Below are 25,279 nucleotides of genomic sequence, written 5' to 3'. Positions count from 1 at the left end.
CCCCCCACCCCCCCCCCCCCCCACCCCCCCCCCCCCCCACCCCCCCCCCCCCCCACCCCCCCCCCCCCCCACCCCCCCCCCCCCCCACCCCCCCCCCCCCCCACCCCCCCCCCCCCCCACCCCCCCCCCCCCCCACCCCCCCCCCCCCCCACCCCCCCCCCCCCCCACCCCCCCCCCCCCCCACCCCCCCCCCCCCCCACCCCCCCCCCCCCCCACCCCCCCCCCCCCCCACCCCCCCCCCCCCCCACCCCCCCCCCCCCCCACCCCCCCCCCCCCCCACCCCCCCCCCCCCCCACCCCCCCCCCCCCCCACCCCCCCCCCCCCCCACCCCCCCCCCCCCCCACCCCCCCCCCCCCCCACCCCCCCCCCCCCCCACCCCCCCCCCCCCCCACCCCCCCCCCCCCCCACCCCCCCCCCCCCCCACCCCCCCCCCCCCCCACCCCCCCCCCCCCCCACCCCCCCCCCCCCCCACCCCCCCCCCCCCCCACCCCCCCCCCCCCCCACCCCCCCCCCCCCCCACCCCCCCCCCCCCCCACCCCCCCCCCCCCCCACCCCCCCCCCCCCCCACCCCCCCCCCCCCCCACCCCCCCCCCCCCCCACCCCCCCCCCCCCCCACCCCCCCCCCCCCCCACCCCCCCCCCCCCCCACCCCCCCCCCCCCCCACCCCCCCCCCCCCCCACCCCCCCCCCCCCCCACCCCCCCCCCCCCCCACCCCCCCCCCCCCCCACCCCCCCCCCCCCCCACCCCCCCCCCCCCCCACCCCCCCCCCCCCCCACCCCCCCCCCCCCCCACCCCCCCCCCCCCCCACCCCCCCCCCCCCCCACCCCCCCCCCCCCCCACCCCCCCCCCCCCCCACCCCCCCCCCCCCCCACCCCCCCCCCCCCCCACCCCCCCCCCCCCCCACCCCCCCCCCCCCCCACCCCCCCCCCCCCCCACCCCCCCCCCCCCCCACCCCCCCCCCCCCCCACCCCCCCCCCCCCCCACCCCCCCCCCCCCCCACCCCCCCCCCCCCCCACCCCCCCCCCCCCCCACCCCCCCCCCCCCCCACCCCCCCCCCCCCCCACCCCCCCCCCCCCCCACCCCCCCCCCCCCCCACCCCCCCCCCCCCCCACCCCCCCCCCCCCCCACCCCCCCCCCCCCCCACCCCCCCCCCCCCCCACCCCCCCCCCCCCCCACCCCCCCCCCCCCCCACCCCCCCCCCCCCCCACCCCCCCCCCCCCCCACCCCCCCCCCCCCCCACCCCCCCCCCCCCCCACCCCCCCCCCCCCCCACCCCCCCCCCCCCCCACCCCCCCCCCCCCCCACCCCCCCCCCCCCCCACCCCCCCCCCCCCCCACCCCCCCCCCCCCCCACCCCCCCCCCCCCCCACCCCCCCCCCCCCCCACCCCCCCCCCCCCCCACCCCCCCCCCCCCCCACCCCCCCCCCCCCCCACCCCCCCCCCCCCCCACCCCCCCCCCCCCCCACCCCCCCCCCCCCCCACCCCCCCCCCCCCCCACCCCCCCCCCCCCCCACCCCCCCCCCCCCCCACCCCCCCCCCCCCCCACCCCCCCCCCCCCCCACCCCCCCCCCCCCCCACCCCCCCCCCCCCCCACCCCCCCCCCCCCCCACCCCCCCCCCCCCCCACCCCCCCCCCCCCCCACCCCCCCCCCCCCCCACCCCCCCCCCCCCCCACCCCCCCCCCCCCCCACCCCCCCCCCCCCCCACCCCCCCCCCCCCCCACCCCCCCCCCCCCCCACCCCCCCCCCCCCCCACCCCCCCCCCCCCCCACCCCCCCCCCCCCCCACCCCCCCCCCCCCCCACCCCCCCCCCCCCCCACCCCCCCCCCCCCCCACCCCCCCCCCCCCCCACCCCCCCCCCCCCCCACCCCCCCCCCCCCCCACCCCCCCCCCCCCCCACCCCCCCCCCCCCCCACCCCCCCCCCCCCCCACCCCCCCCCCCCCCCACCCCCCCCCCCCCCCACCCCCCCCCCCCCCCACCCCCCCCCCCCCCCACCCCCCCCCCCCCCCACCCCCCCCCCCCCCCACCCCCCCCCCCCCCCACCCCCCCCCCCCCCCACCCCCCCCCCCCCCCACCCCCCCCCCCCCCCACCCCCCCCCCCCCCCACCCCCCCCCCCCCCCACCCCCCCCCCCCCCCACCCCCCCCCCCCCCCACCCCCCCCCCCCCCCACCCCCCCCCCCCCCCACCCCCCCCCCCCCCCACCCCCCCCCCCCCCCACCCCCCCCCCCCCCCACCCCCCCCCCCCCCCACCCCCCCCCCCCCCCACCCCCCCCCCCCCCCACCCCCCCCCCCCCCCACCCCCCCCCCCCCCCACCCCCCCCCCCCCCCACCCCCCCCCCCCCCCACCCCCCCCCCCCCCCACCCCCCCCCCCCCCCACCCCCCCCCCCCCCCACCCCCCCCCCCCCCCACCCCCCCCCCCCCCCACCCCCCCCCCCCCCCACCCCCCCCCCCCCCCACCCCCCCCCCCCCCCACCCCCCCCCCCCCCCACCCCCCCCCCCCCCCACCCCCCCCCCCCCCCACCCCCCCCCCCCCCCACCCCCCCCCCCCCCCACCCCCCCCCCCCCCCACCCCCCCCCCCCCCCACCCCCCCCCCCCCCCACCCCCCCCCCCCCCCACCCCCCCCCCCCCCCACCCCCCCCCCCCCCCACCCCCCCCCCCCCCCACCCCCCCCCCCCCCCACCCCCCCCCCCCCCCACCCCCCCCCCCCCCCACCCCCCCCCCCCCCCACCCCCCCCCCCCCCCACCCCCCCCCCCCCCCACCCCCCCCCCCCCCCACCCCCCCCCCCCCCCACCCCCCCCCCCCCCCACCCCCCCCCCCCCCCACCCCCCCCCCCCCCCACCCCCCCCCCCCCCCACCCCCCCCCCCCCCCACCCCCCCCCCCCCCCACCCCCCCCCCCCCCCACCCCCCCCCCCCCCCACCCCCCCCCCCCCCCACCCCCCCCCCCCCCCACCCCCCCCCCCCCCCACCCCCCCCCCCCCCCACCCCCCCCCCCCCCCACCCCCCCCCCCCCCCACCCCCCCCCCCCCCCACCCCCCCCCCCCCCCACCCCCCCCCCCCCCCACCCCCCCCCCCCCCCACCCCCCCCCCCCCCCACCCCCCCCCCCCCCCACCCCCCCCCCCCCCCACCCCCCCCCCCCCCCACCCCCCCCCCCCCCCACCCCCCCCCCCCCCCACCCCCCCCCCCCCCCACCCCCCCCCCCCCCCACCCCCCCCCCCCCCCACCCCCCCCCCCCCCCACCCCCCCCCCCCCCCACCCCCCCCCCCCCCCACCCCCCCCCCCCCCCACCCCCCCCCCCCCCCACCCCCCCCCCCCCCCACCCCCCCCCCCCCCCACCCCCCCCCCCCCCCACCCCCCCCCCCCCCCACCCCCCCCCCCCCCCACCCCCCCCCCCCCCCACCCCCCCCCCCCCCCACCCCCCCCCCCCCCCACCCCCCCCCCCCCCCACCCCCCCCCCCCCCCACCCCCCCCCCCCCCCACCCCCCCCCCCCCCCACCCCCCCCCCCCCCCACCCCCCCCCCCCCCCACCCCCCCCCCCCCCCACCCCCCCCCCCCCCCACCCCCCCCCCCCCCCACCCCCCCCCCCCCCCACCCCCCCCCCCCCCCACCCCCCCCCCCCCCCACCCCCCCCCCCCCCCACCCCCCCCCCCCCCCACCCCCCCCCCCCCCCACCCCCCCCCCCCCCCACCCCCCCCCCCCCCCACCCCCCCCCCCCCCCACCCCCCCCCCCCCCCACCCCCCCCCCCCCCCACCCCCCCCCCCCCCCACCCCCCCCCCCCCCCACCCCCCCCCCCCCCCACCCCCCCCCCCCCCCACCCCCCCCCCCCCCCACCCCCCCCCCCCCCCACCCCCCCCCCCCCCCACCCCCCCCCCCCCCCACCCCCCCCCCCCCCCACCCCCCCCCCCCCCCACCCCCCCCCCCCCCCACCCCCCCCCCCCCCCACCCCCCCCCCCCCCCACCCCCCCCCCCCCCCACCCCCCCCCCCCCCCACCCCCCCCCCCCCCCACCCCCCCCCCCCCCCACCCCCCCCCCCCCCCACCCCCCCCCCCCCCCACCCCCCCCCCCCCCCACCCCCCCCCCCCCCCACCCCCCCCCCCCCCCACCCCCCCCCCCCCCCACCCCCCCCCCCCCCCACCCCCCCCCCCCCCCACCCCCCCCCCCCCCCACCCCCCCCCCCCCCCACCCCCCCCCCCCCCCACCCCCCCCCCCCCCCACCCCCCCCCCCCCCCACCCCCCCCCCCCCCCACCCCCCCCCCCCCCCACCCCCCCCCCCCCCCACCCCCCCCCCCCCCCACCCCCCCCCCCCCCCACCCCCCCCCCCCCCCACCCCCCCCCCCCCCCACCCCCCCCCCCCCCCACCCCCCCCCCCCCCCACCCCCCCCCCCCCCCACCCCCCCCCCCCCCCACCCCCCCCCCCCCCCACCCCCCCCCCCCCCCACCCCCCCCCCCCCCCACCCCCCCCCCCCCCCACCCCCCCCCCCCCCCACCCCCCCCCCCCCCCACCCCCCCCCCCCCCCACCCCCCCCCCCCCCCACCCCCCCCCCCCCCCACCCCCCCCCCCCCCCACCCCCCCCCCCCCCCACCCCCCCCCCCCCCCACCCCCCCCCCCCCCCACCCCCCCCCCCCCCCACCCCCCCCCCCCCCCACCCCCCCCCCCCCCCACCCCCCCCCCCCCCCACCCCCCCCCCCCCCCACCCCCCCCCCCCCCCACCCCCCCCCCCCCCCACCCCCCCCCCCCCCCACCCCCCCCCCCCCCCACCCCCCCCCCCCCCCACCCCCCCCCCCCCCCACCCCCCCCCCCCCCCACCCCCCCCCCCCCCCACCCCCCCCCCCCCCCACCCCCCCCCCCCCCCACCCCCCCCCCCCCCCACCCCCCCCCCCCCCCACCCCCCCCCCCCCCCACCCCCCCCCCCCCCCACCCCCCCCCCCCCCCACCCCCCCCCCCCCCCACCCCCCCCCCCCCCCACCCCCCCCCCCCCCCACCCCCCCCCCCCCCCACCCCCCCCCCCCCCCACCCCCCCCCCCCCCCACCCCCCCCCCCCCCCACCCCCCCCCCCCCCCACCCCCCCCCCCCCCCACCCCCCCCCCCCCCCACCCCCCCCCCCCCCCACCCCCCCCCCCCCCCACCCCCCCCCCCCCCCACCCCCCCCCCCCCCCACCCCCCCCCCCCCCCACCCCCCCCCCCCCCCACCCCCCCCCCCCCCCACCCCCCCCCCCCCCCACCCCCCCCCCCCCCCACCCCCCCCCCCCCCCACCCCCCCCCCCCCCCACCCCCCCCCCCCCCCACCCCCCCCCCCCCCCACCCCCCCCCCCCCCCACCCCCCCCCCCCCCCACCCCCCCCCCCCCCCACCCCCCCCCCCCCCCACCCCCCCCCCCCCCCACCCCCCCCCCCCCCCACCCCCCCCCCCCCCCACCCCCCCCCCCCCCCACCCCCCCCCCCCCCCACCCCCCCCCCCCCCCACCCCCCCCCCCCCCCACCCCCCCCCCCCCCCACCCCCCCCCCCCCCCACCCCCCCCCCCCCCCACCCCCCCCCCCCCCCACCCCCCCCCCCCCCCACCCCCCCCCCCCCCCACCCCCCCCCCCCCCCACCCCCCCCCCCCCCCACCCCCCCCCCCCCCCACCCCCCCCCCCCCCCACCCCCCCCCCCCCCCACCCCCCCCCCCCCCCACCCCCCCCCCCCCCCACCCCCCCCCCCCCCCACCCCCCCCCCCCCCCACCCCCCCCCCCCCCCACCCCCCCCCCCCCCCACCCCCCCCCCCCCCCACCCCCCCCCCCCCCCACCCCCCCCCCCCCCCACCCCCCCCCCCCCCCACCCCCCCCCCCCCCCACCCCCCCCCCCCCCCACCCCCCCCCCCCCCCACCCCCCCCCCCCCCCACCCCCCCCCCCCCCCACCCCCCCCCCCCCCCACCCCCCCCCCCCCCCACCCCCCCCCCCCCCCACCCCCCCCCCCCCCCACCCCCCCCCCCCCCCACCCCCCCCCCCCCCCACCCCCCCCCCCCCCCACCCCCCCCCCCCCCCACCCCCCCCCCCCCCCACCCCCCCCCCCCCCCACCCCCCCCCCCCCCCACCCCCCCCCCCCCCCACCCCCCCCCCCCCCCACCCCCCCCCCCCCCCACCCCCCCCCCCCCCCACCCCCCCCCCCCCCCACCCCCCCCCCCCCCCACCCCCCCCCCCCCCCACCCCCCCCCCCCCCCACCCCCCCCCCCCCCCACCCCCCCCCCCCCCCACCCCCCCCCCCCCCCACCCCCCCCCCCCCCCACCCCCCCCCCCCCCCACCCCCCCCCCCCCCCACCCCCCCCCCCCCCCACCCCCCCCCCCCCCCACCCCCCCCCCCCCCCACCCCCCCCCCCCCCCACCCCCCCCCCCCCCCACCCCCCCCCCCCCCCACCCCCCCCCCCCCCCACCCCCCCCCCCCCCCACCCCCCCCCCCCCCCACCCCCCCCCCCCCCCACCCCCCCCCCCCCCCACCCCCCCCCCCCCCCACCCCCCCCCCCCCCCACCCCCCCCCCCCCCCACCCCCCCCCCCCCCCACCCCCCCCCCCCCCCACCCCCCCCCCCCCCCACCCCCCCCCCCCCCCACCCCCCCCCCCCCCCACCCCCCCCCCCCCCCACCCCCCCCCCCCCCCACCCCCCCCCCCCCCCACCCCCCCCCCCCCCCACCCCCCCCCCCCCCCACCCCCCCCCCCCCCCACCCCCCCCCCCCCCCACCCCCCCCCCCCCCCACCCCCCCCCCCCCCCACCCCCCCCCCCCCCCACCCCCCCCCCCCCCCACCCCCCCCCCCCCCCACCCCCCCCCCCCCCCACCCCCCCCCCCCCCCACCCCCCCCCCCCCCCACCCCCCCCCCCCCCCACCCCCCCCCCCCCCCACCCCCCCCCCCCCCCACCCCCCCCCCCCCCCACCCCCCCCCCCCCCCACCCCCCCCCCCCCCCACCCCCCCCCCCCCCCACCCCCCCCCCCCCCCACCCCCCCCCCCCCCCACCCCCCCCCCCCCCCACCCCCCCCCCCCCCCACCCCCCCCCCCCCCCACCCCCCCCCCCCCCCACCCCCCCCCCCCCCCACCCCCCCCCCCCCCCACCCCCCCCCCCCCCCACCCCCCCCCCCCCCCACCCCCCCCCCCCCCCACCCCCCCCCCCCCCCACCCCCCCCCCCCCCCACCCCCCCCCCCCCCCACCCCCCCCCCCCCCCACCCCCCCCCCCCCCCACCCCCCCCCCCCCCCACCCCCCCCCCCCCCCACCCCCCCCCCCCCCCACCCCCCCCCCCCCCCACCCCCCCCCCCCCCCACCCCCCCCCCCCCCCACCCCCCCCCCCCCCCACCCCCCCCCCCCCCCACCCCCCCCCCCCCCCACCCCCCCCCCCCCCCACCCCCCCCCCCCCCCACCCCCCCCCCCCCCCACCCCCCCCCCCCCCCACCCCCCCCCCCCCCCACCCCCCCCCCCCCCCACCCCCCCCCCCCCCCACCCCCCCCCCCCCCCACCCCCCCCCCCCCCCACCCCCCCCCCCCCCCACCCCCCCCCCCCCCCACCCCCCCCCCCCCCCACCCCCCCCCCCCCCCACCCCCCCCCCCCCCCACCCCCCCCCCCCCCCACCCCCCCCCCCCCCCACCCCCCCCCCCCCCCACCCCCCCCCCCCCCCACCCCCCCCCCCCCCCACCCCCCCCCCCCCCCACCCCCCCCCCCCCCCACCCCCCCCCCCCCCCACCCCCCCCCCCCCCCACCCCCCCCCCCCCCCACCCCCCCCCCCCCCCACCCCCCCCCCCCCCCACCCCCCCCCCCCCCCACCCCCCCCCCCCCCCACCCCCCCCCCCCCCCACCCCCCCCCCCCCCCACCCCCCCCCCCCCCCACCCCCCCCCCCCCCCACCCCCCCCCCCCCCCACCCCCCCCCCCCCCCACCCCCCCCCCCCCCCACCCCCCCCCCCCCCCACCCCCCCCCCCCCCCACCCCCCCCCCCCCCCACCCCCCCCCCCCCCCACCCCCCCCCCCCCCCACCCCCCCCCCCCCCCACCCCCCCCCCCCCCCACCCCCCCCCCCCCCCACCCCCCCCCCCCCCCACCCCCCCCCCCCCCCACCCCCCCCCCCCCCCACCCCCCCCCCCCCCCACCCCCCCCCCCCCCCACCCCCCCCCCCCCCCACCCCCCCCCCCCCCCACCCCCCCCCCCCCCCACCCCCCCCCCCCCCCACCCCCCCCCCCCCCCACCCCCCCCCCCCCCCACCCCCCCCCCCCCCCACCCCCCCCCCCCCCCACCCCCCCCCCCCCCCACCCCCCCCCCCCCCCACCCCCCCCCCCCCCCACCCCCCCCCCCCCCCACCCCCCCCCCCCCCCACCCCCCCCCCCCCCCACCCCCCCCCCCCCCCACCCCCCCCCCCCCCCACCCCCCCCCCCCCCCACCCCCCCCCCCCCCCACCCCCCCCCCCCCCCACCCCCCCCCCCCCCCACCCCCCCCCCCCCCCACCCCCCCCCCCCCCCACCCCCCCCCCCCCCCACCCCCCCCCCCCCCCACCCCCCCCCCCCCCCACCCCCCCCCCCCCCCACCCCCCCCCCCCCCCACCCCCCCCCCCCCCCACCCCCCCCCCCCCCCACCCCCCCCCCCCCCCACCCCCCCCCCCCCCCACCCCCCCCCCCCCCCACCCCCCCCCCCCCCCACCCCCCCCCCCCCCCACCCCCCCCCCCCCCCACCCCCCCCCCCCCCCACCCCCCCCCCCCCCCACCCCCCCCCCCCCCCACCCCCCCCCCCCCCCACCCCCCCCCCCCCCCACCCCCCCCCCCCCCCACCCCCCCCCCCCCCCACCCCCCCCCCCCCCCACCCCCCCCCCCCCCCACCCCCCCCCCCCCCCACCCCCCCCCCCCCCCACCCCCCCCCCCCCCCACCCCCCCCCCCCCCCACCCCCCCCCCCCCCCACCCCCCCCCCCCCCCACCCCCCCCCCCCCCCACCCCCCCCCCCCCCCACCCCCCCCCCCCCCCACCCCCCCCCCCCCCCACCCCCCCCCCCCCCCACCCCCCCCCCCCCCCACCCCCCCCCCCCCCCACCCCCCCCCCCCCCCACCCCCCCCCCCCCCCACCCCCCCCCCCCCCCACCCCCCCCCCCCCCCACCCCCCCCCCCCCCCACCCCCCCCCCCCCCCACCCCCCCCCCCCCCCACCCCCCCCCCCCCCCACCCCCCCCCCCCCCCACCCCCCCCCCCCCCCACCCCCCCCCCCCCCCACCCCCCCCCCCCCCCACCCCCCCCCCCCCCCACCCCCCCCCCCCCCCACCCCCCCCCCCCCCCACCCCCCCCCCCCCCCACCCCCCCCCCCCCCCACCCCCCCCCCCCCCCACCCCCCCCCCCCCCCACCCCCCCCCCCCCCCACCCCCCCCCCCCCCCACCCCCCCCCCCCCCCACCCCCCCCCCCCCCCACCCCCCCCCCCCCCCACCCCCCCCCCCCCCCACCCCCCCCCCCCCCCACCCCCCCCCCCCCCCACCCCCCCCCCCCCCCACCCCCCCCCCCCCCCACCCCCCCCCCCCCCCACCCCCCCCCCCCCCCACCCCCCCCCCCCCCCACCCCCCCCCCCCCCCACCCCCCCCCCCCCCCACCCCCCCCCCCCCCCACCCCCCCCCCCCCCCACCCCCCCCCCCCCCCACCCCCCCCCCCCCCCACCCCCCCCCCCCCCCACCCCCCCCCCCCCCCACCCCCCCCCCCCCCCACCCCCCCCCCCCCCCACCCCCCCCCCCCCCCACCCCCCCCCCCCCCCACCCCCCCCCCCCCCCACCCCCCCCCCCCCCCACCCCCCCCCCCCCCCACCCCCCCCCCCCCCCACCCCCCCCCCCCCCCACCCCCCCCCCCCCCCACCCCCCCCCCCCCCCACCCCCCCCCCCCCCCACCCCCCCCCCCCCCCACCCCCCCCCCCCCCCACCCCCCCCCCCCCCCACCCCCCCCCCCCCCCACCCCCCCCCCCCCCCACCCCCCCCCCCCCCCACCCCCCCCCCCCCCCACCCCCCCCCCCCCCCACCCCCCCCCCCCCCCACCCCCCCCCCCCCCCACCCCCCCCCCCCCCCACCCCCCCCCCCCCCCACCCCCCCCCCCCCCCACCCCCCCCCCCCCCCACCCCCCCCCCCCCCCACCCCCCCCCCCCCCCACCCCCCCCCCCCCCCACCCCCCCCCCCCCCCACCCCCCCCCCCCCCCACCCCCCCCCCCCCCCACCCCCCCCCCCCCCCACCCCCCCCCCCCCCCACCCCCCCCCCCCCCCACCCCCCCCCCCCCCCACCCCCCCCCCCCCCCACCCCCCCCCCCCCCCACCCCCCCCCCCCCCCACCCCCCCCCCCCCCCACCCCCCCCCCCCCCCACCCCCCCCCCCCCCCACCCCCCCCCCCCCCCACCCCCCCCCCCCCCCACCCCCCCCCCCCCCCACCCCCCCCCCCCCCCACCCCCCCCCCCCCCCACCCCCCCCCCCCCCCACCCCCCCCCCCCCCCACCCCCCCCCCCCCCCACCCCCCCCCCCCCCCACCCCCCCCCCCCCCCACCCCCCCCCCCCCCCACCCCCCCCCCCCCCCACCCCCCCCCCCCCCCACCCCCCCCCCCCCCCACCCCCCCCCCCCCCCACCCCCCCCCCCCCCCACCCCCCCCCCCCCCCACCCCCCCCCCCCCCCACCCCCCCCCCCCCCCACCCCCCCCCCCCCCCACCCCCCCCCCCCCCCACCCCCCCCCCCCCCCACCCCCCCCCCCCCCCACCCCCCCCCCCCCCCACCCCCCCCCCCCCCCACCCCCCCCCCCCCCCACCCCCCCCCCCCCCCACCCCCCCCCCCCCCCACCCCCCCCCCCCCCCACCCCCCCCCCCCCCCACCCCCCCCCCCCCCCACCCCCCCCCCCCCCCACCCCCCCCCCCCCCCACCCCCCCCCCCCCCCACCCCCCCCCCCCCCCACCCCCCCCCCCCCCCACCCCCCCCCCCCCCCACCCCCCCCCCCCCCCACCCCCCCCCCCCCCCACCCCCCCCCCCCCCCACCCCCCCCCCCCCCCACCCCCCCCCCCCCCCACCCCCCCCCCCCCCCACCCCCCCCCCCCCCCACCCCCCCCCCCCCCCACCCCCCCCCCCCCCCACCCCCCCCCCCCCCCACCCCCCCCCCCCCCCACCCCCCCCCCCCCCCACCCCCCCCCCCCCCCACCCCCCCCCCCCCCCACCCCCCCCCCCCCCCACCCCCCCCCCCCCCCACCCCCCCCCCCCCCCACCCCCCCCCCCCCCCACCCCCCCCCCCCCCCACCCCCCCCCCCCCCCACCCCCCCCCCCCCCCACCCCCCCCCCCCCCCACCCCCCCCCCCCCCCACCCCCCCCCCCCCCCACCCCCCCCCCCCCCCACCCCCCCCCCCCCCCACCCCCCCCCCCCCCCACCCCCCCCCCCCCCCACCCCCCCCCCCCCCCACCCCCCCCCCCCCCCACCCCCCCCCCCCCCCACCCCCCCCCCCCCCCACCCCCCCCCCCCCCCACCCCCCCCCCCCCCCACCCCCCCCCCCCCCCACCCCCCCCCCCCCCCACCCCCCCCCCCCCCCACCCCCCCCCCCCCCCACCCCCCCCCCCCCCCACCCCCCCCCCCCCCCACCCCCCCCCCCCCCCACCCCCCCCCCCCCCCACCCCCCCCCCCCCCCACCCCCCCCCCCCCCCACCCCCCCCCCCCCCCACCCCCCCCCCCCCCCACCCCCCCCCCCCCCCACCCCCCCCCCCCCCCACCCCCCCCCCCCCCCACCCCCCCCCCCCCCCACCCCCCCCCCCCCCCACCCCCCCCCCCCCCCACCCCCCCCCCCCCCCACCCCCCCCCCCCCCCACCCCCCCCCCCCCCCACCCCCCCCCCCCCCCACCCCCCCCCCCCCCCACCCCCCCCCCCCCCCACCCCCCCCCCCCCCCACCCCCCCCCCCCCCCACCCCCCCCCCCCCCCACCCCCCCCCCCCCCCACCCCCCCCCCCCCCCACCCCCCCCCCCCCCCACCCCCCCCCCCCCCCACCCCCCCCCCCCCCCACCCCCCCCCCCCCCCACCCCCCCCCCCCCCCACCCCCCCCCCCCCCCACCCCCCCCCCCCCCCACCCCCCCCCCCCCCCACCCCCCCCCCCCCCCACCCCCCCCCCCCCCCACCCCCCCCCCCCCCCACCCCCCCCCCCCCCCACCCCCCCCCCAAGAGCGCAGTCTTTCCTAGTGGCTGGACGTGTTGGTGATTGAATCCAGGACCTTCTGCACGCAGATCTCGTGCCTGGCTTGCATGATCCCCTGATTGTATGAACCGAAACCAGTGTGATGGGTTTTCCGGGCTGTGTGGCCGTGGTCTGGTGGATCTTGTTCCTCACATTTCACCTGCATCTGTGGCTGGCATCTTCAGAGATGTATCACAGAGAAAAGTGAAGATGCCAGCCACAGATGCAGGCAAAACGTGAGGAACAAGAACCACCAGACCACGGCCACACAGCCCGGAAAACCCACCACAACCGGTTGAATCTGGCTGCGAAAGCCTTCGACAGTACATCAAAACCAGTGTGTTTGTTCCTCTCCGAATACTGTGTTGTGCTTGGAAGCGAAGCAGTCGTTCTTAGTTTGCGCTGCTTGCCCTCTAACCCTGTCCCTTCTCTCTCCTGGCAGGTGGTCCTGGGCAAAGTATTCCAGTCCACAAGGTCTCCCGGAGCCCCCTCAGTGGAATCCCGACCAGGACGGCCCCGGCAGCTGCCGTCTCGCCCATCCAGGTATCCGTGCGAGCCCTTTCCTTTTGGCGCAGAAGCGGTGTTTTGCAGCAGGAAAAGGTTCAGCACGTCCCCGCAGCAAAGGGGAAGCGGATCTGTTTGTTTGGGTTTTTATTTAAGAGAGACATCAAATACCAGTAGATCAAAGCAAGCCCCCCCTCCCCCGCCATTCCTGGGAGGGACAATGGAGCACCCTTGACCTTGCCGGAATCCAGCGGAAGATTCATCCAGTGGAAGGTGTGTTATTGGTTTGAGCTGGAAAAAAGAGAATCTGGGATTTGACCTTTTCCCCCAAGAGCTCTGGTGAAGGTGAAGTGTCCAGTCAAGTTGCAGCTGATGACCCCATGATGGTTCACCTTGGGTGGTTTGCAAGCCAAGATGAGCACAGGTGGTTTGCCACTGCTTTCCTCCTCAAAGTGCCCCTGGCCATGGGGGAGATCAAATACCTATTAGATTCACTGGCAATTAAGGTTGGAGACTTGGCTAAATCCAGTTGGTGCGCTGCATCTGCCACATGCTGCGCGGTTCAATTGCTTCTTTGGCCTGTTCATAACCCATCCTGAATAAGTTGTGGAAAAAAGCCAGATTTAAGATCTTGGTTACCATTCCATGTCGCCGTCATTAGGAACGTTCGGGAGGTATTTGCTAGGCCGTTTTGTTTGCTGGACCTTTTACCGAGTGAAGATTGAAGAGTTGTTTGGAGGCTTTAATTTGCAGAAGAAGAAGAAGAGTTTGGATTTATGCCCCACCTTTCTCTCCTGTAAGGAATCTCAAGGTGGCTTACCAACTCCTTTTCCCTTCTTCTCCTCACAACAGATACCTTGTGAAGTCAGTGGGGCTGAGAGAGTTCTGAAGAACTGTGACTAGCCCAAGGTCCCCCAGCAGGCTTCATGTCCAGGAGAGGGTAAACGAATCAAATTCGCGACATAAGAGTCCGCTGCTCATGTGGAGGAATGGGGAATCAAACCCGGTTCTCTAGATTAGAGTCCACCTACTCCTAACCGCTACACCACTCTGGCTCTTGTGCATTTTAAAATAGCGATTTTAAATATTTTGAAGTTGCATCAAGCCCTGAGGAAAAGCTGGGAGCAAATGCTTTGCTTTGATTAATACATAAATAAGCCCAATCCAAAAATATGGAGAGCCTACCTAGCAAAGCGGATCAGCAACATCGTGCCTGGCTGGTGTGTTTTATTTGGGCCCTGCCCCACAGAAACGGGGCAGCCTTGGATAATGGCACATTTTGCCACAAGAAGCAGGAAAGCGTGAATAGAATAGAATAGAATAGAATAGAATAGAATAGAATAGAATAGAATAGAATCTTTATTGGCCAAGTGTGATTGGACACACAAGGAATTTGTCTCCGGTGCATATGCTCTCAGTGTACATAAAAGAAAATACATTTGTCAAGAATCATAAGGTACAGCACTTAATGATTGTCATATAGGTCTTGTAAGCAATCAGGAAACAATCAATAGTAATAAAAACATAAAATGTAAAATCATAAAATAAAATGAAATGTCAGCACAGGCTATAGTCATACAGTCATAATTGGGAGGAGATGGGTAATAGGAATGATGAAAAAAGTAGTGCAGTAATTATATAATAAATATATAATAAATAGTTTGACATTATCGAGGGAATTATTTGTTTAACAGAGTGATGGCATTCGGGAAAAAACTGTTCTTATGTCTAGTTGTCTTGGTGTGCAGTGCTCTGTAGCGGCGTTTAGAAGTGGGAGTTGAAACAGTTTATGTCCAGGATCACGAGGGGTCAGTAAATATTTTCACAGCCCTTTTTGGGAGGCCGATTACGGTATACAGGTCCTCAATGGAAGGCAGGTTAACAGCTTAATTGTTTTTTTCTGCAGTTCTGATTATTCTCTGAAGTCTGTGTCGATCTTGTTGGGTTGCAGAACCAAACCACACAGACTATAGAGGTGCAAGATGACAGACTCAATGATTCCTCTGTAGAACTGTATCAGCAGCTCCTTAGGCAGTTTGAGCTTCCTGAGTTGAAGTGCGCAGAAAAAAGAACATTACTTTGTTGTGCTTTTTTAATGACATTTTTGATATTAGGTGAACATTTCAGGGCATGAGATATGATGGAGCGTAGGAATTTAAAGGTCTCTACGGTTGATACTGTGTTATACAAAGTATTATTGTGAGGAGGTAGGATGGGAGGGTTTCTCCTGAAATCTACCACCATTTCTACGGTTTTAAGTGTGTTCAGTTCTAGATTGTTCCAGTGGCACCACGAGGCTAGTTGTTCAACCTCCCGTCTGTATGCGGTTTCATCGTTGTCTCGAATGAGACCAATCACTGTTGTATCATCTGTTGTATCATACCGTGATAGGCAAGCACTACCCCCACCTTCCCACAATAGCCATGGGGCTTGTCTTGTCTTGCCTGCCTCTTGGGTCAAAAGCGCAGCACTGACTTAGAGTTACAGCTTCAAACATGTGAGTGTGCCGCACATAAGACTGTATATATTCTCCGCTCTGCCCGCATAACAACAATGTGAATGAAAATTCTGTTGATGTGCTCCAGATTCTGCAAACGTGTAAATTCTGCAGCTGGTATTAATTCTCCCCTCCCTGTTTGCTGGCTCTCTCTTAAGTTTATTAAGTTACAGGAGGGACAAACCCTCAGAACCCTCTTCCGGCCAAAGCTCCTTGAGTAAGCTTCTCAATCCTGAACGTGCTCTGTCTTGAACCGACAGCAAATGGGCCAGAGCGCCTGCCCTGCGAGGATAGGAGAAGAAGAAATTCAGGGCTTTTCAGTTCAGTAAAATGAGTTGTTTAGAAAAACAAGATGTTCACCTGGCTTCCTAAAGCTACAGGAAGTGAAAGGCAGGAGGTTGAAGCCAAGGTCACCCAGCAGGCTTCATGTCCAGGAGAGGGTAAACAAATCCAGTTCTCTAGATAAGAGTCCAAGGTGGCTTACAGACTCCTTTTCCCTTCCTCTCCTCACAACAAATACCTTGTGAAGTCAGTGGGGCTGAGAGAGTTCTGAAGAACTATGACTAGCCCAAGGTCCCCCAGCAGACTTCATGTCCAGGAGAGGGTAAACAAATCCAATTCTCTAGATAAGAGTCCACTGCTCATGTGGAGGAGTGAGAAATCAAACCTGGTTCTCCAGATTAGAGTCTATCTACTCCTAATCGCTACACCACGCTGGCTCTTGTTCATTTTAAATAGTGATGTTTTATATTTTTAAGTTGCGTCAAGCCCTGAGGAAAGGCTGGGTGCAAATGTTTTAATCAATACCTAAATAAGTCCCATCCATAAATATGGTGGACCTGCCTACCAAAGGGACTCAGCAGCATCGTATGGCGGAGTGGGGAATCAAACCCGGTTTGGGTGTGTTGGAGCGTCCATGAACAGCCAAGAGCAGGAATCTCCCACTTTTTGAACCTGTAGACATCTTTTGAATTCTGACACAGCACGGCGGGCACAGCCACAACACACCATCGGAGATAGAGACAGCCACAAAATGGCTGCTACAGCTTACCTTCAGGCACACAGGAAAGTTCCTTGTGCTGTTGCGGCAGTTGCTGCCAAAGCCACACTTCTAAAAATCTGCCCAGCTCATCAAATCTCCGATAGCAAAACTCCCCCTGACCTCACTTACTTTCCAAAGACAGCTGGCAGATGCCGAAAAAGTTGTCAGCAAGCACCATAGATGCCCCGGGCACCGTGTTTGGGCCCCCTCGCTAAAAGTCTCCAGTGCGTGCGGGTCGTCTGTCTTTCCCGGTGCCAGCCACTGGATAACAGCCAGGCTGGATCTTGGTTGGCTTCCTGCAAATGAATCCGCAAAGAGAAAGAATAGTGAGAAAAAGCTATGCCACTTGGGAGTGGCGGTTGTTTTTTTGTCTTGGGCTAATTGATAATCAAGAAGGGTTGCTGCTGCAAAACCCCGCCGCCCCCCCCCCCGCCCCCCCGCAGTTCAGGAAAGGGAGGTTTCTTTTCTGTCATCTTTTCATCCCCCACAGGGCTTGTGTAACACATTTAGGACAATTTCCTGGATTTTTAGCAGGGCGGCGTTTATTGGCAATCACAGTTTATCAACCGGAACAGCAGTGGAATTAGGAATGGGATACAGCAAGACTCCCCCTTACGTAGCAGCCAGATCAGTTGGATCACTGCTATCAGTCACAGACCAGGAAATGGATTTGGGCGTCTTAGTTGATAGTTCCATGGGAATGTCAACTCAATGCATGGCAGCTGTGAAAAAGGCAAACTCTATGCTGGGGATCATTAGGAAAGGAGTTGAGAATAAAACTGCAAGGATTGTCATGCCCTTATATAAAGCCGTGGTGCGACCGCACTTGGAGTACTGTGTTCAGTTCTGGTCGCCGCATCTCAAAAAAAGGATATGGAAGAGATAGAAAAAAGTGCAGAGAAGGGGCAACGAGGATGATTGAAGGATTGTAGCACCTTCCTTATGAGGAGAGGCTGCGGCGTTTGGTACTGTTTAGTTTGGAGAGGGAGGCGTCTGAGAGGGGGATAAGGGATTGAAGTCTATAAAAAATTATGCGCTGTGGGGTAGAAAATGCTTGACAGAGAGAAATTTTTCTCTCTTTCTCACAATACTAGAACCAGGGGGCATTCATTGAAAATGCTGGGGGGAAGAATTAGGACTAATAAAAGGAAACACTTCTTCACACAACGTGTGATTGTTGTTTGGAATATGGTGCCACAGGAGGTGGTGATGGCCACTAACCTGGATAGCTTTAAAAGGGGCTTGGACAGATTTATGGAGAAGTCGATCTATGGCTACCAATCTTGATCCTTCTTGATCTCAGATTGCAAATGCCTTAGCAGACCAGGTGCTCAGGAGCAGCAGCAGCAGCAGGCCATTGCTTTCACCTCCTGCATGTGAACTCCCAAAGGCACCTGGTGGGCCACTGCGAGTAGCAGAGTGCTGGACTGGATGGACTGTGGTCTGATCCAGCAGGCTAGTTCTTATGTTCTTAAGCCATTTTCCAGGCTGTTTCGTTTCTTCAAGTGTCACAGTGTCATTTGCACAACTCTCTCGAAATCTGTGCCTGACCGAGCGTTCTGCGCTAACTCGCCCTCCTCTGACATTTCAGTGGGAATTGAGGCCAGAAAATTACAGCCTGTTGCCACGTAGATTCCTGAATTCTGTTTCTTTTTGTTTCGGGGGGCTTTCAGAGACATTCCACCTTCAGTTGCCCAAAGCCACCTGGGAAAGCTTTCTCCAAACACGCTGACCTTCCGGACCTTCCCTTGGCAGGTAAAGTACGATCATATGCCGTTCTCTTATTCTGCATCTTTATCAAAGTTTTGGGCAGGGCACTGAGACCCTTCAGGCTGACCCTTGGGAGTGGGGGGCAGTGGTCACTTGGGAGTGGGGGGCAGTGGTGGCGCTCACCTTGAGTCTTCAAGTGCCCCAAGTGTCTTTCTCCCATCTGCCCCAGTGAGTGAGGCCCAGGGTAGCGGCACAGATGGGGGAGGGGAGCCATCACCCATCCATGGTACCCCTGTGAAGTGCAAAACTCAAGTGACTCACCTGGACCTGAACAGAGGTCGTTTCCCCACTTACCATCTGCTGCGCGCTACTCTCGCCAAGTAGCGCGGGGTCCTGCGGCACTCCCCACTACAGGGGCGGCGACAACGCAGCCGCCCCGACGCTGCCACTCTCGCGCTCCCTCAGCGCGTGTCATTCCTGGCGCTCCTCAAAACGGCGCCTTTTGATGCGGGGTCGTGGGGAAGCCCGGGAGCGCGCCACAAATGACACGCGCTGAGAGTAGCGTGCAGCAAGGGTGGTCGATGGTAAGTGGGGAAATGACCAGAGGCAGCAGAATGTGCCTGGGAGAAAACAGCGGGCATAGAGTCCACCTTCCAAACCAGCCATTTTCTCTAGGTGAACCTGACCTCTATCATCTGGAGATCAGATATAACAGTGGTCCATCTCCAGCCACAACCTGGAGGCTGGACTCGTGTAGGGCGCCCACTCACTTTGTGTCAAGTTTTGTCTGGTGTCACAGAATTAGGCAATTAAAGCCTTAACAGGTACTCTTTCTCCCCCTTCCCCTCCAGACCTGCTGAAAGGGAGGAGCGAGGACCTGAAGCCTGACCACTTCCTCCGCAAGAGCCCCTCCCTGGAATCCCTCAGCAAGCCCCCCACGATGACCTTCGGCGGCAGGATGCTGAACTCCACGCACGGCAGCCTGAAGCCTCCGAGCCGACTCAGGTAGGGACCTTTCAGCCCTGGCACCTTCTGGGCCTCTCTCTCTCTCGGCACCCTCGGCCCGTGCCTGCTGCATCAGCTGCCCCCACCTGCCCCCACCTGGGCCTGCTGCATCAGCTGCCCCCACCTGGCACGGCTTTGATCCTTTTTCTTGAGATGCAAATTCAAGCACCCTCATCCCGGGCCCTCTTGAGAACAGCCAGTCGGCCACTGGTGAGTCCTCATCTACCTGTCCACAGCTCAGGGGCATGTGTACCAGAGGGACATGGGGGTCCCATGTCCCCGGGCGACACCCATTTGATCACATGGGGGGGCAAAATCATGCCCCCCACATGGCCAAGCTGTGGTCAAGGGCCGGGAGCCTGCATGTCCCACTGGCAGATACCAATGCCCCTGCCAGCAGCGGCAACAGCCACTGATGGGGGGGGGGGGTGGCGGCAAAGGGTGCGTGTGGTTTGCCCCAGGTACCATTTATTGCCAGTACGCCTCTGTCACAGGTAGAGAGCAAACGTGCATTGTAGAAAGGGCTAGAGCAAAGAAGTGGTTGCAGCCAGGTAGAAGAACCATGTGCGTTGCAAGGGAATCCTCATGCGCAGATCTCTGCCAGCACACACAATTGCTCATGGTTTTGTCAAGCGAAGAATTTAGATTAATCTGTGGGAAGGTCACTGTAATCTTCAGGACGCCCTGGAAAGGGTCCTGTCTAAAAGATTCCAGATCGCCAGTGTTCAGCAAGACACATCTCTGCCCAAGAAACCGGAGAAGCGCTTCTGGCCAGAGCAGGCAATATTGGATGAGTTGAACCGAAAGATGGTCTGACATATTAGAAAGCAGCCTCACAGCACAGCCTTCGTGTCCTGAATCCACTGAAGCCCAATTCCCACTCAGCATCCCTGGAACAAAAGGCAACCTGTGTGTTGTCAAAGGCTTTTGCGGCCGTAATCAACTGTCTGTTGTGCGTCTTCCAGGCTATGTGGCCGTGGTCTGGTAGTTTTTGCTCCTAATGTTTTGCCTGCATCTATGGCTGGCAACGTCAGAGGCGTGTTGCAGTAAGATGTGTTTCTCTCCAGAGATGCCAGCCACAGATGCAGGCGAAATGTTAGGAGCAAAAACTACCAGACCACAGCCACACAGCCCGGAAAACCATAGCAACCAACAAAAGGCAAGCTGCTGCCCAAAGCAACCTCCGTTCAACAGTAGGAAGAGAGCAGAGGGAGGGAGTGGGCAAAAAGGACAGGGGTCCAAGGAGCTGCAGATGCTGAAGCTAAGCAGAAGATTGTAAACCACCACCACCACCACCCTGCACACACACACAGCTGATTCATGTTGTTCAGAGCTAAGTGCCAACCTAAAGCCAAGGTATTTACATTTTACTTTATTGTTTTAAACCCAACCATTATCCCCCAGTGGGGACCTGAAGGAACTTACATCATTCTCCTCTTTTCTGTTGTATCCTCACAAGAACCCTGCAAGGTAGGTTACAGTACAGGTAACCCAGCAGGCTTCCATTGCCAAGTGAGAATTCACAGCTGGATCCCCCAGATGGTCACGAAACACCTCCCAACTTCTGCCACACATTGGATCAGTGTAACAATCATTGAGTTAAAAGTCTGTTCTCTTCTTGTTCCGGCTTCAGCGTGGAGAGGAAGGATCCTCTGGTGGCTCTAGCGAGGGAATACGGAGGCTCCAAGAGGAACGCTTTGCTGAAGTGGTGTCAGAAGAAGACCGAGGGATACCCGGTACGTAAGCGGGTGCCGCTTCCTGGGTGGCTTTCTGGGTTGCTTGTTGCGGTGGCCGCTTTGGCATCAGCCCCGTCATACCCAGCACTGTTAGTTCTGCCTTCCTGTATTCCCCTTTTCTTTCCCCACTCTGCATCCCGGCTGGGTGCATTCAGATGTGATCACATACTGGGCTTGGAGTGATTTTTTTTTGGCTGCTATGACCATGGGGGGAACCTTTGGCACTCCAGATGTTATGGACTACAATTCCCATCAGCCCCTGCCAGCATGGCCAATTGGCAGGGACTGATGGGAATTGCAGTCCATAACATCTGGAGTGCCAAAGGTTCGCCAACACTGCGCTATGAGATATCTCCACAGTAAATATTGGGCTGGATCCTGCAAAACAGTTCAACCAGTGGTACCTGCCATGCGGCACCTTCCTCTAACATAAGAAGTTCTTGCATGGATCCTTCCACCAGGGGTGGAAGAATGGATCCTTTCACCAGGGGTGGAGGGCTGCATCAGACTGTAGGTAGGGGGGATCACGTAATAGAACCTTTTGTTTAAACATACCTGAGAGTAGGTTTTGCAGCTCTCTGGTTGCCGGCTCTGCTGGTTTTATATTTGCCAGAGCGAGGAGTCTTTCAGGGGCAGGAATGTTCAGAGCTGAACCCGGTTCCCTCTGGCCTCTGAGGCGACGCTCCCAATTCTGCCACCTGCTTCTCCTGGGAGCATTCATCCTGTGTGAATGCTCCAACCTGCCACCTCACAGGGCCCTTCCTTGCAAGAAGCAAACAAGCTGCGCATTCCCCTGATGAACTTGGGGGGCTCCCTACCGTGACCCCTGAATGGCAACGGAATTCATTCTAGTGCTTCCAACTGCCCCCCCCCCCCCCCCCGCGCAATTGAAGCTAGCAAGGGAAACCACCGGGGCCCTTGTTTGTTGTGCTTGCTTGGAATTAAAATGGTTCGTTAGCCAAAAAAGCAAAAAGGCTCCTTGATTCAAAGGACAATGACATTCATTGAGTTTATTTTTATTCCGGCCTGTCGGAATGAACCTTCTGCCCCCTCGGACTTGACAAAAAAGGCAGCTGTGATTTTTGGCCCGGGACTCGGGGCTCCTGTTCTCTGGGTGCCTCTCTCCGTGCAGATCAAAGAGCCCGCTTTGCCTGGCTGGGCGCTGGACTGGCCGCAAAGACTCTTGGGAAATGCTGGGAGAGACTCGCAGGGAGAGGAAGGAACCACGTTGTGCGGGGTTCATACAGTCATGCCTCCCCCCAAACAGGCTAGCAGGCTCCTTCCTTTCCCCCCCACCCACATGGCAGAGAGGAGTCACCCCTTGACTGTAACTCAGAGAATGAACATGCGCTTGGTTTGCAGAAAAGTTTCTAGCTTCAGTCCCCAGCATCCTGGCCCGCCTTACTGGCAGTCCCTTGAGAGCTGCTGTCAGGGCCGTGGTGGCAGTTTATAAAATTATGCTCAATGCTGGGAGAGAAAGAGACAGAGAGAACAAACTTCTTTTATCCTCTAAAAAAATACTGAGAATTGCAGGCTCCCCCAGTGACGTTGACGGGCAGTCATTTCAGGACAGACCAAAGGACGGTCTTATTTGCACAGCGCTTGGAACTCCCCGCCACGGAGTGGAATGACTTCAAAAGTGGGATTAGACAAATTCATGAAGAGGAGATCCACCCATAACTATTAAGAGGATGAAATCAAGCCTCCATGTCCTGAAGCAGTCTGCCTCTGAATGCCTGGAGGACAGCAGCCCTCTGGCTGTTGTGGGAAATGGGATGCTGGAGTAGATGGGCCTGCCTCTTTGCTTCAGAGGACACAATCCTAAGGCAAACAGACCTGCTGTCTGACTTGGCACCAGTGGCGTAGGAGGTTAAGAGCTCGTGTATCTAATCTGGAGGAACCGGGTTTTATTCCCTGCTCTGCCGCCTGAGCTGTGGAGGCTTATCTGGGGAATTCAGATTCGCCTGTGCATTCCCACACACGCCAGCTGGGTGACCTTGGGCTAGTCACAGCTTCTGGGAGCTCTCTCAGCCCCACCTACCTCACAGGGTGTTTATTGTGAGGGGGGAGGGGCAAGGAGATTGTAAGCCCCTTTGAGTCTCCTGCAGGAGAGAAAGGGGGGATATAAATCCAAACTCTTCTTCTTCTTCTTCTTCTCCTTCTTCTCCTTCTTAAGCAAAGCTATCTGGAGCTGCTGGCGTGTGCCTCAGTGGGAGCCGACCATGCTCTTAATGACGGCCCAAAATGGCCGCCTGAGGCAGCTGCTTGATGTAGTTTTATAGCACCAGTGAGAGAAAGTGAAGTGAAAGCTTTCATAATAAACAATAATACTAGCATTTTAAGTGCTCCATTCTATTCGTTTTCATGATTTGAATAATCCTTAACATGCCCTTGTAAGGTGGACCAATATTATATGGAGGCGGTTTGCTGTAGAATCTGAGAGGCCTGGGTTCGAATCGCTCTTCCATGGAAACTTGCTAAGTGACCTTGGCCTAGTAGTTGCACACTCTCAGCCAAACCTACCTCATAGGGTGGTTGTGAGGATGAAACGAAGGTGGAAGCAACCAATAAATACATACAAAATGGAAAGAGTGGGCTCCACAGAAGGCAGATATAAGGAAGTCACCCCATGAGACCTGAACACAAACCTCAAAGCTCCTGGAGCTCGAGTCCCAGCTGCTGCGCAGGTGATTCTGGTTTGGTCTTTTCTGTGCCAAATTTGGATGAGCAAGAGAATTAAGATTTGCTTCTCTTCTGGGGCTGACTCCAGAACTATTGGGTAGGTTGGAAGTGGCAAATTATTTCACACTCGAGAGGAATCAGCCGTATCTTTTAGGAACCAGGAAAATCACTCTCCAGAGACGAGAGTGCTTCAGCGGAGAGGCCTGTGGCCAGAAGCTCAGCTGGGCGGGACACTGTGGATTGTGAGCATCCAGAGCTCTATGTAGGCATAAAAACTCACCATGTGTTGTCTGATTCATCCCTTCACAAGGAGGACTTGCAGTTGGGACCTGTGGCCTTCCACTAATGGAGGCATTTGTGGCCCCTTTGTTTTGCATGTGCCGGGACCGTAGAGCCAGCATCAAGTTTTGTCTCTTGGCCTGTGATTGGCCTGCTTGCTCTGTCCCTTTGATGCAAAAGCAAAAAACAATCATCCTTCCTCTTTTGGCTGGGAAAGTTCTCTGATCTGTATTGTCGAAGGCTTTCGCGGCCAGAATCACTGGGGTGTTGTGGGTTTTCAGGGCTGTATGGTCGTGTTCCAGTGGCATTTTCTCCTGACATTTCAGGAGTGCCAGACTGCCAGCCACAGATGCAGGTGAAACGTCAGGAGAAAATGCCACTGGAACACGACCGTACAGCCTGGAAGCCCCGCAACACCCAAGTTCTCTGATCTCTTTGGTTGCCTTATAATCGTTCGCATCTCTTCACCATTTCCTGCTTTTTACTTTTATTACCATCCTGTTCATTGATCACATTTTTTCTCTACACAGACAGTGACTGAAATGTGACAGATTGATTCATTCAGAAGGCAGGCAGTTCATGGATTAGCAAAGCTTTAACCAGTCAACTTTAAAAGTTCAGTTCATTTGTTTGTTTAAAGTTTGTTTAAAGTTGGAGCACCTTCCTTATGAGGAGAGGCTGCAGCATTTGGGACTCTTTAGTTTGGAGAGGAGACGTCTGAGGGGGGATATGATTGAAGTCTATAAAATTATGCATGGGGTAGAAAATACTAGAACCAGGGGGCATTCATTGAAAATGCTGGGGGGAAGAATTAGCACTAATAAAAGGAAACACTTCTTCACACAACGTGTGATTGGTGTTTGGAATATGCTGCCACAGGAGGTGGTGATGGCCACTAACCTGGATAGCTTTAAAAAGGGCTTGGACAGATTTATGAAGTCGATCTATGGCTACCAATCTTGATCCTCCTTGATCTGAGATTGCAAATGCCTTAGCAGACCAGGTGCTCAGGAGCAGCAGCAGCAGAAGGCCATTGCTTTCACATCCTGCATGTGAGCTCCCAAAGGCACCTGGTGGGCCACTGTGAGTAGCAGAGTGCTGGACTAGATGGACTCTGGTCTGATCCAGCAGGCTAGTTCTTATGTTCTTATGTTCTAAAGCAATACATGAATCATGGGAAGGAATGAGATGAACTTTTGGGTAGTCTTTAGTAAGGAATTCTCTGTTTTCCCTGAAGTCCATATGAACCCTGGCATTAGTAAGAATACCAAACTCCAGGTAGCACCTCGAGATCTTCCACTATAACAGCTGATCTCCAGACAACCCAAATCAGTGCCCCTTGAGAAAAAAACTGCTTTGGAAGGTAGACTCTGTGGAATTATACCCTGCTGAGATCCATCCCACTCCCAAACCTCTGCGTGCCCAGGTTCTCCAGATATTTCCCAATCCAGAACTGGTAACCCCACCTGGCCCCCACTTAACACACCTGATACCTTTTGGTTATGGTGCAGACTGGAAAACCCTGCTCCCGGCCTTGCTAAGCCGATGAGGTGATTCCTCTTTGTGTGTCAGGTCTTGAGACTGAAGTCAATAAGCGGACTCTGGATGCTTGATCAGAAGTCTTTATAGATAACAGCCAGTACCTGGCTTTCAGAAAGCCAGTC

General features: G+C 70.7%; 1 protein-coding gene across 1 annotated transcript in view; it reads left to right on the top strand.

The window, feature by feature from the left end:
* SPECC1 (sperm antigen with calponin homology and coiled-coil domains 1) overlaps positions 1-25,279 on the top strand; it is a 77,171-nt gene that overhangs the window by 21,198 nt on the left and 30,694 nt on the right. The window contains exons 2-5 of the mRNA XM_048519389.1: positions 12,603-12,703; positions 17,877-17,958; positions 18,765-18,918; positions 20,552-20,654. Coding sequence (XP_048375346.1) covers positions 12,603-12,703; positions 17,877-17,958; positions 18,765-18,918; positions 20,552-20,654 — 440 coding nt within the window. The remainder of the gene's footprint in view (positions 1-12,602; positions 12,704-17,876; positions 17,959-18,764; positions 18,919-20,551; positions 20,655-25,279) is intronic.

Source organism: Sphaerodactylus townsendi, linkage group LG16 (genome assembly GCF_021028975.2).
Source record: "Sphaerodactylus townsendi isolate TG3544 linkage group LG16, MPM_Stown_v2.3, whole genome shotgun sequence".
NCBI classification, from domain to species: domain Eukaryota; kingdom Metazoa; phylum Chordata; class Lepidosauria; order Squamata; family Sphaerodactylidae; genus Sphaerodactylus; species Sphaerodactylus townsendi.
This window is presented reverse-complemented; position numbering and strand designations above follow the sequence as displayed.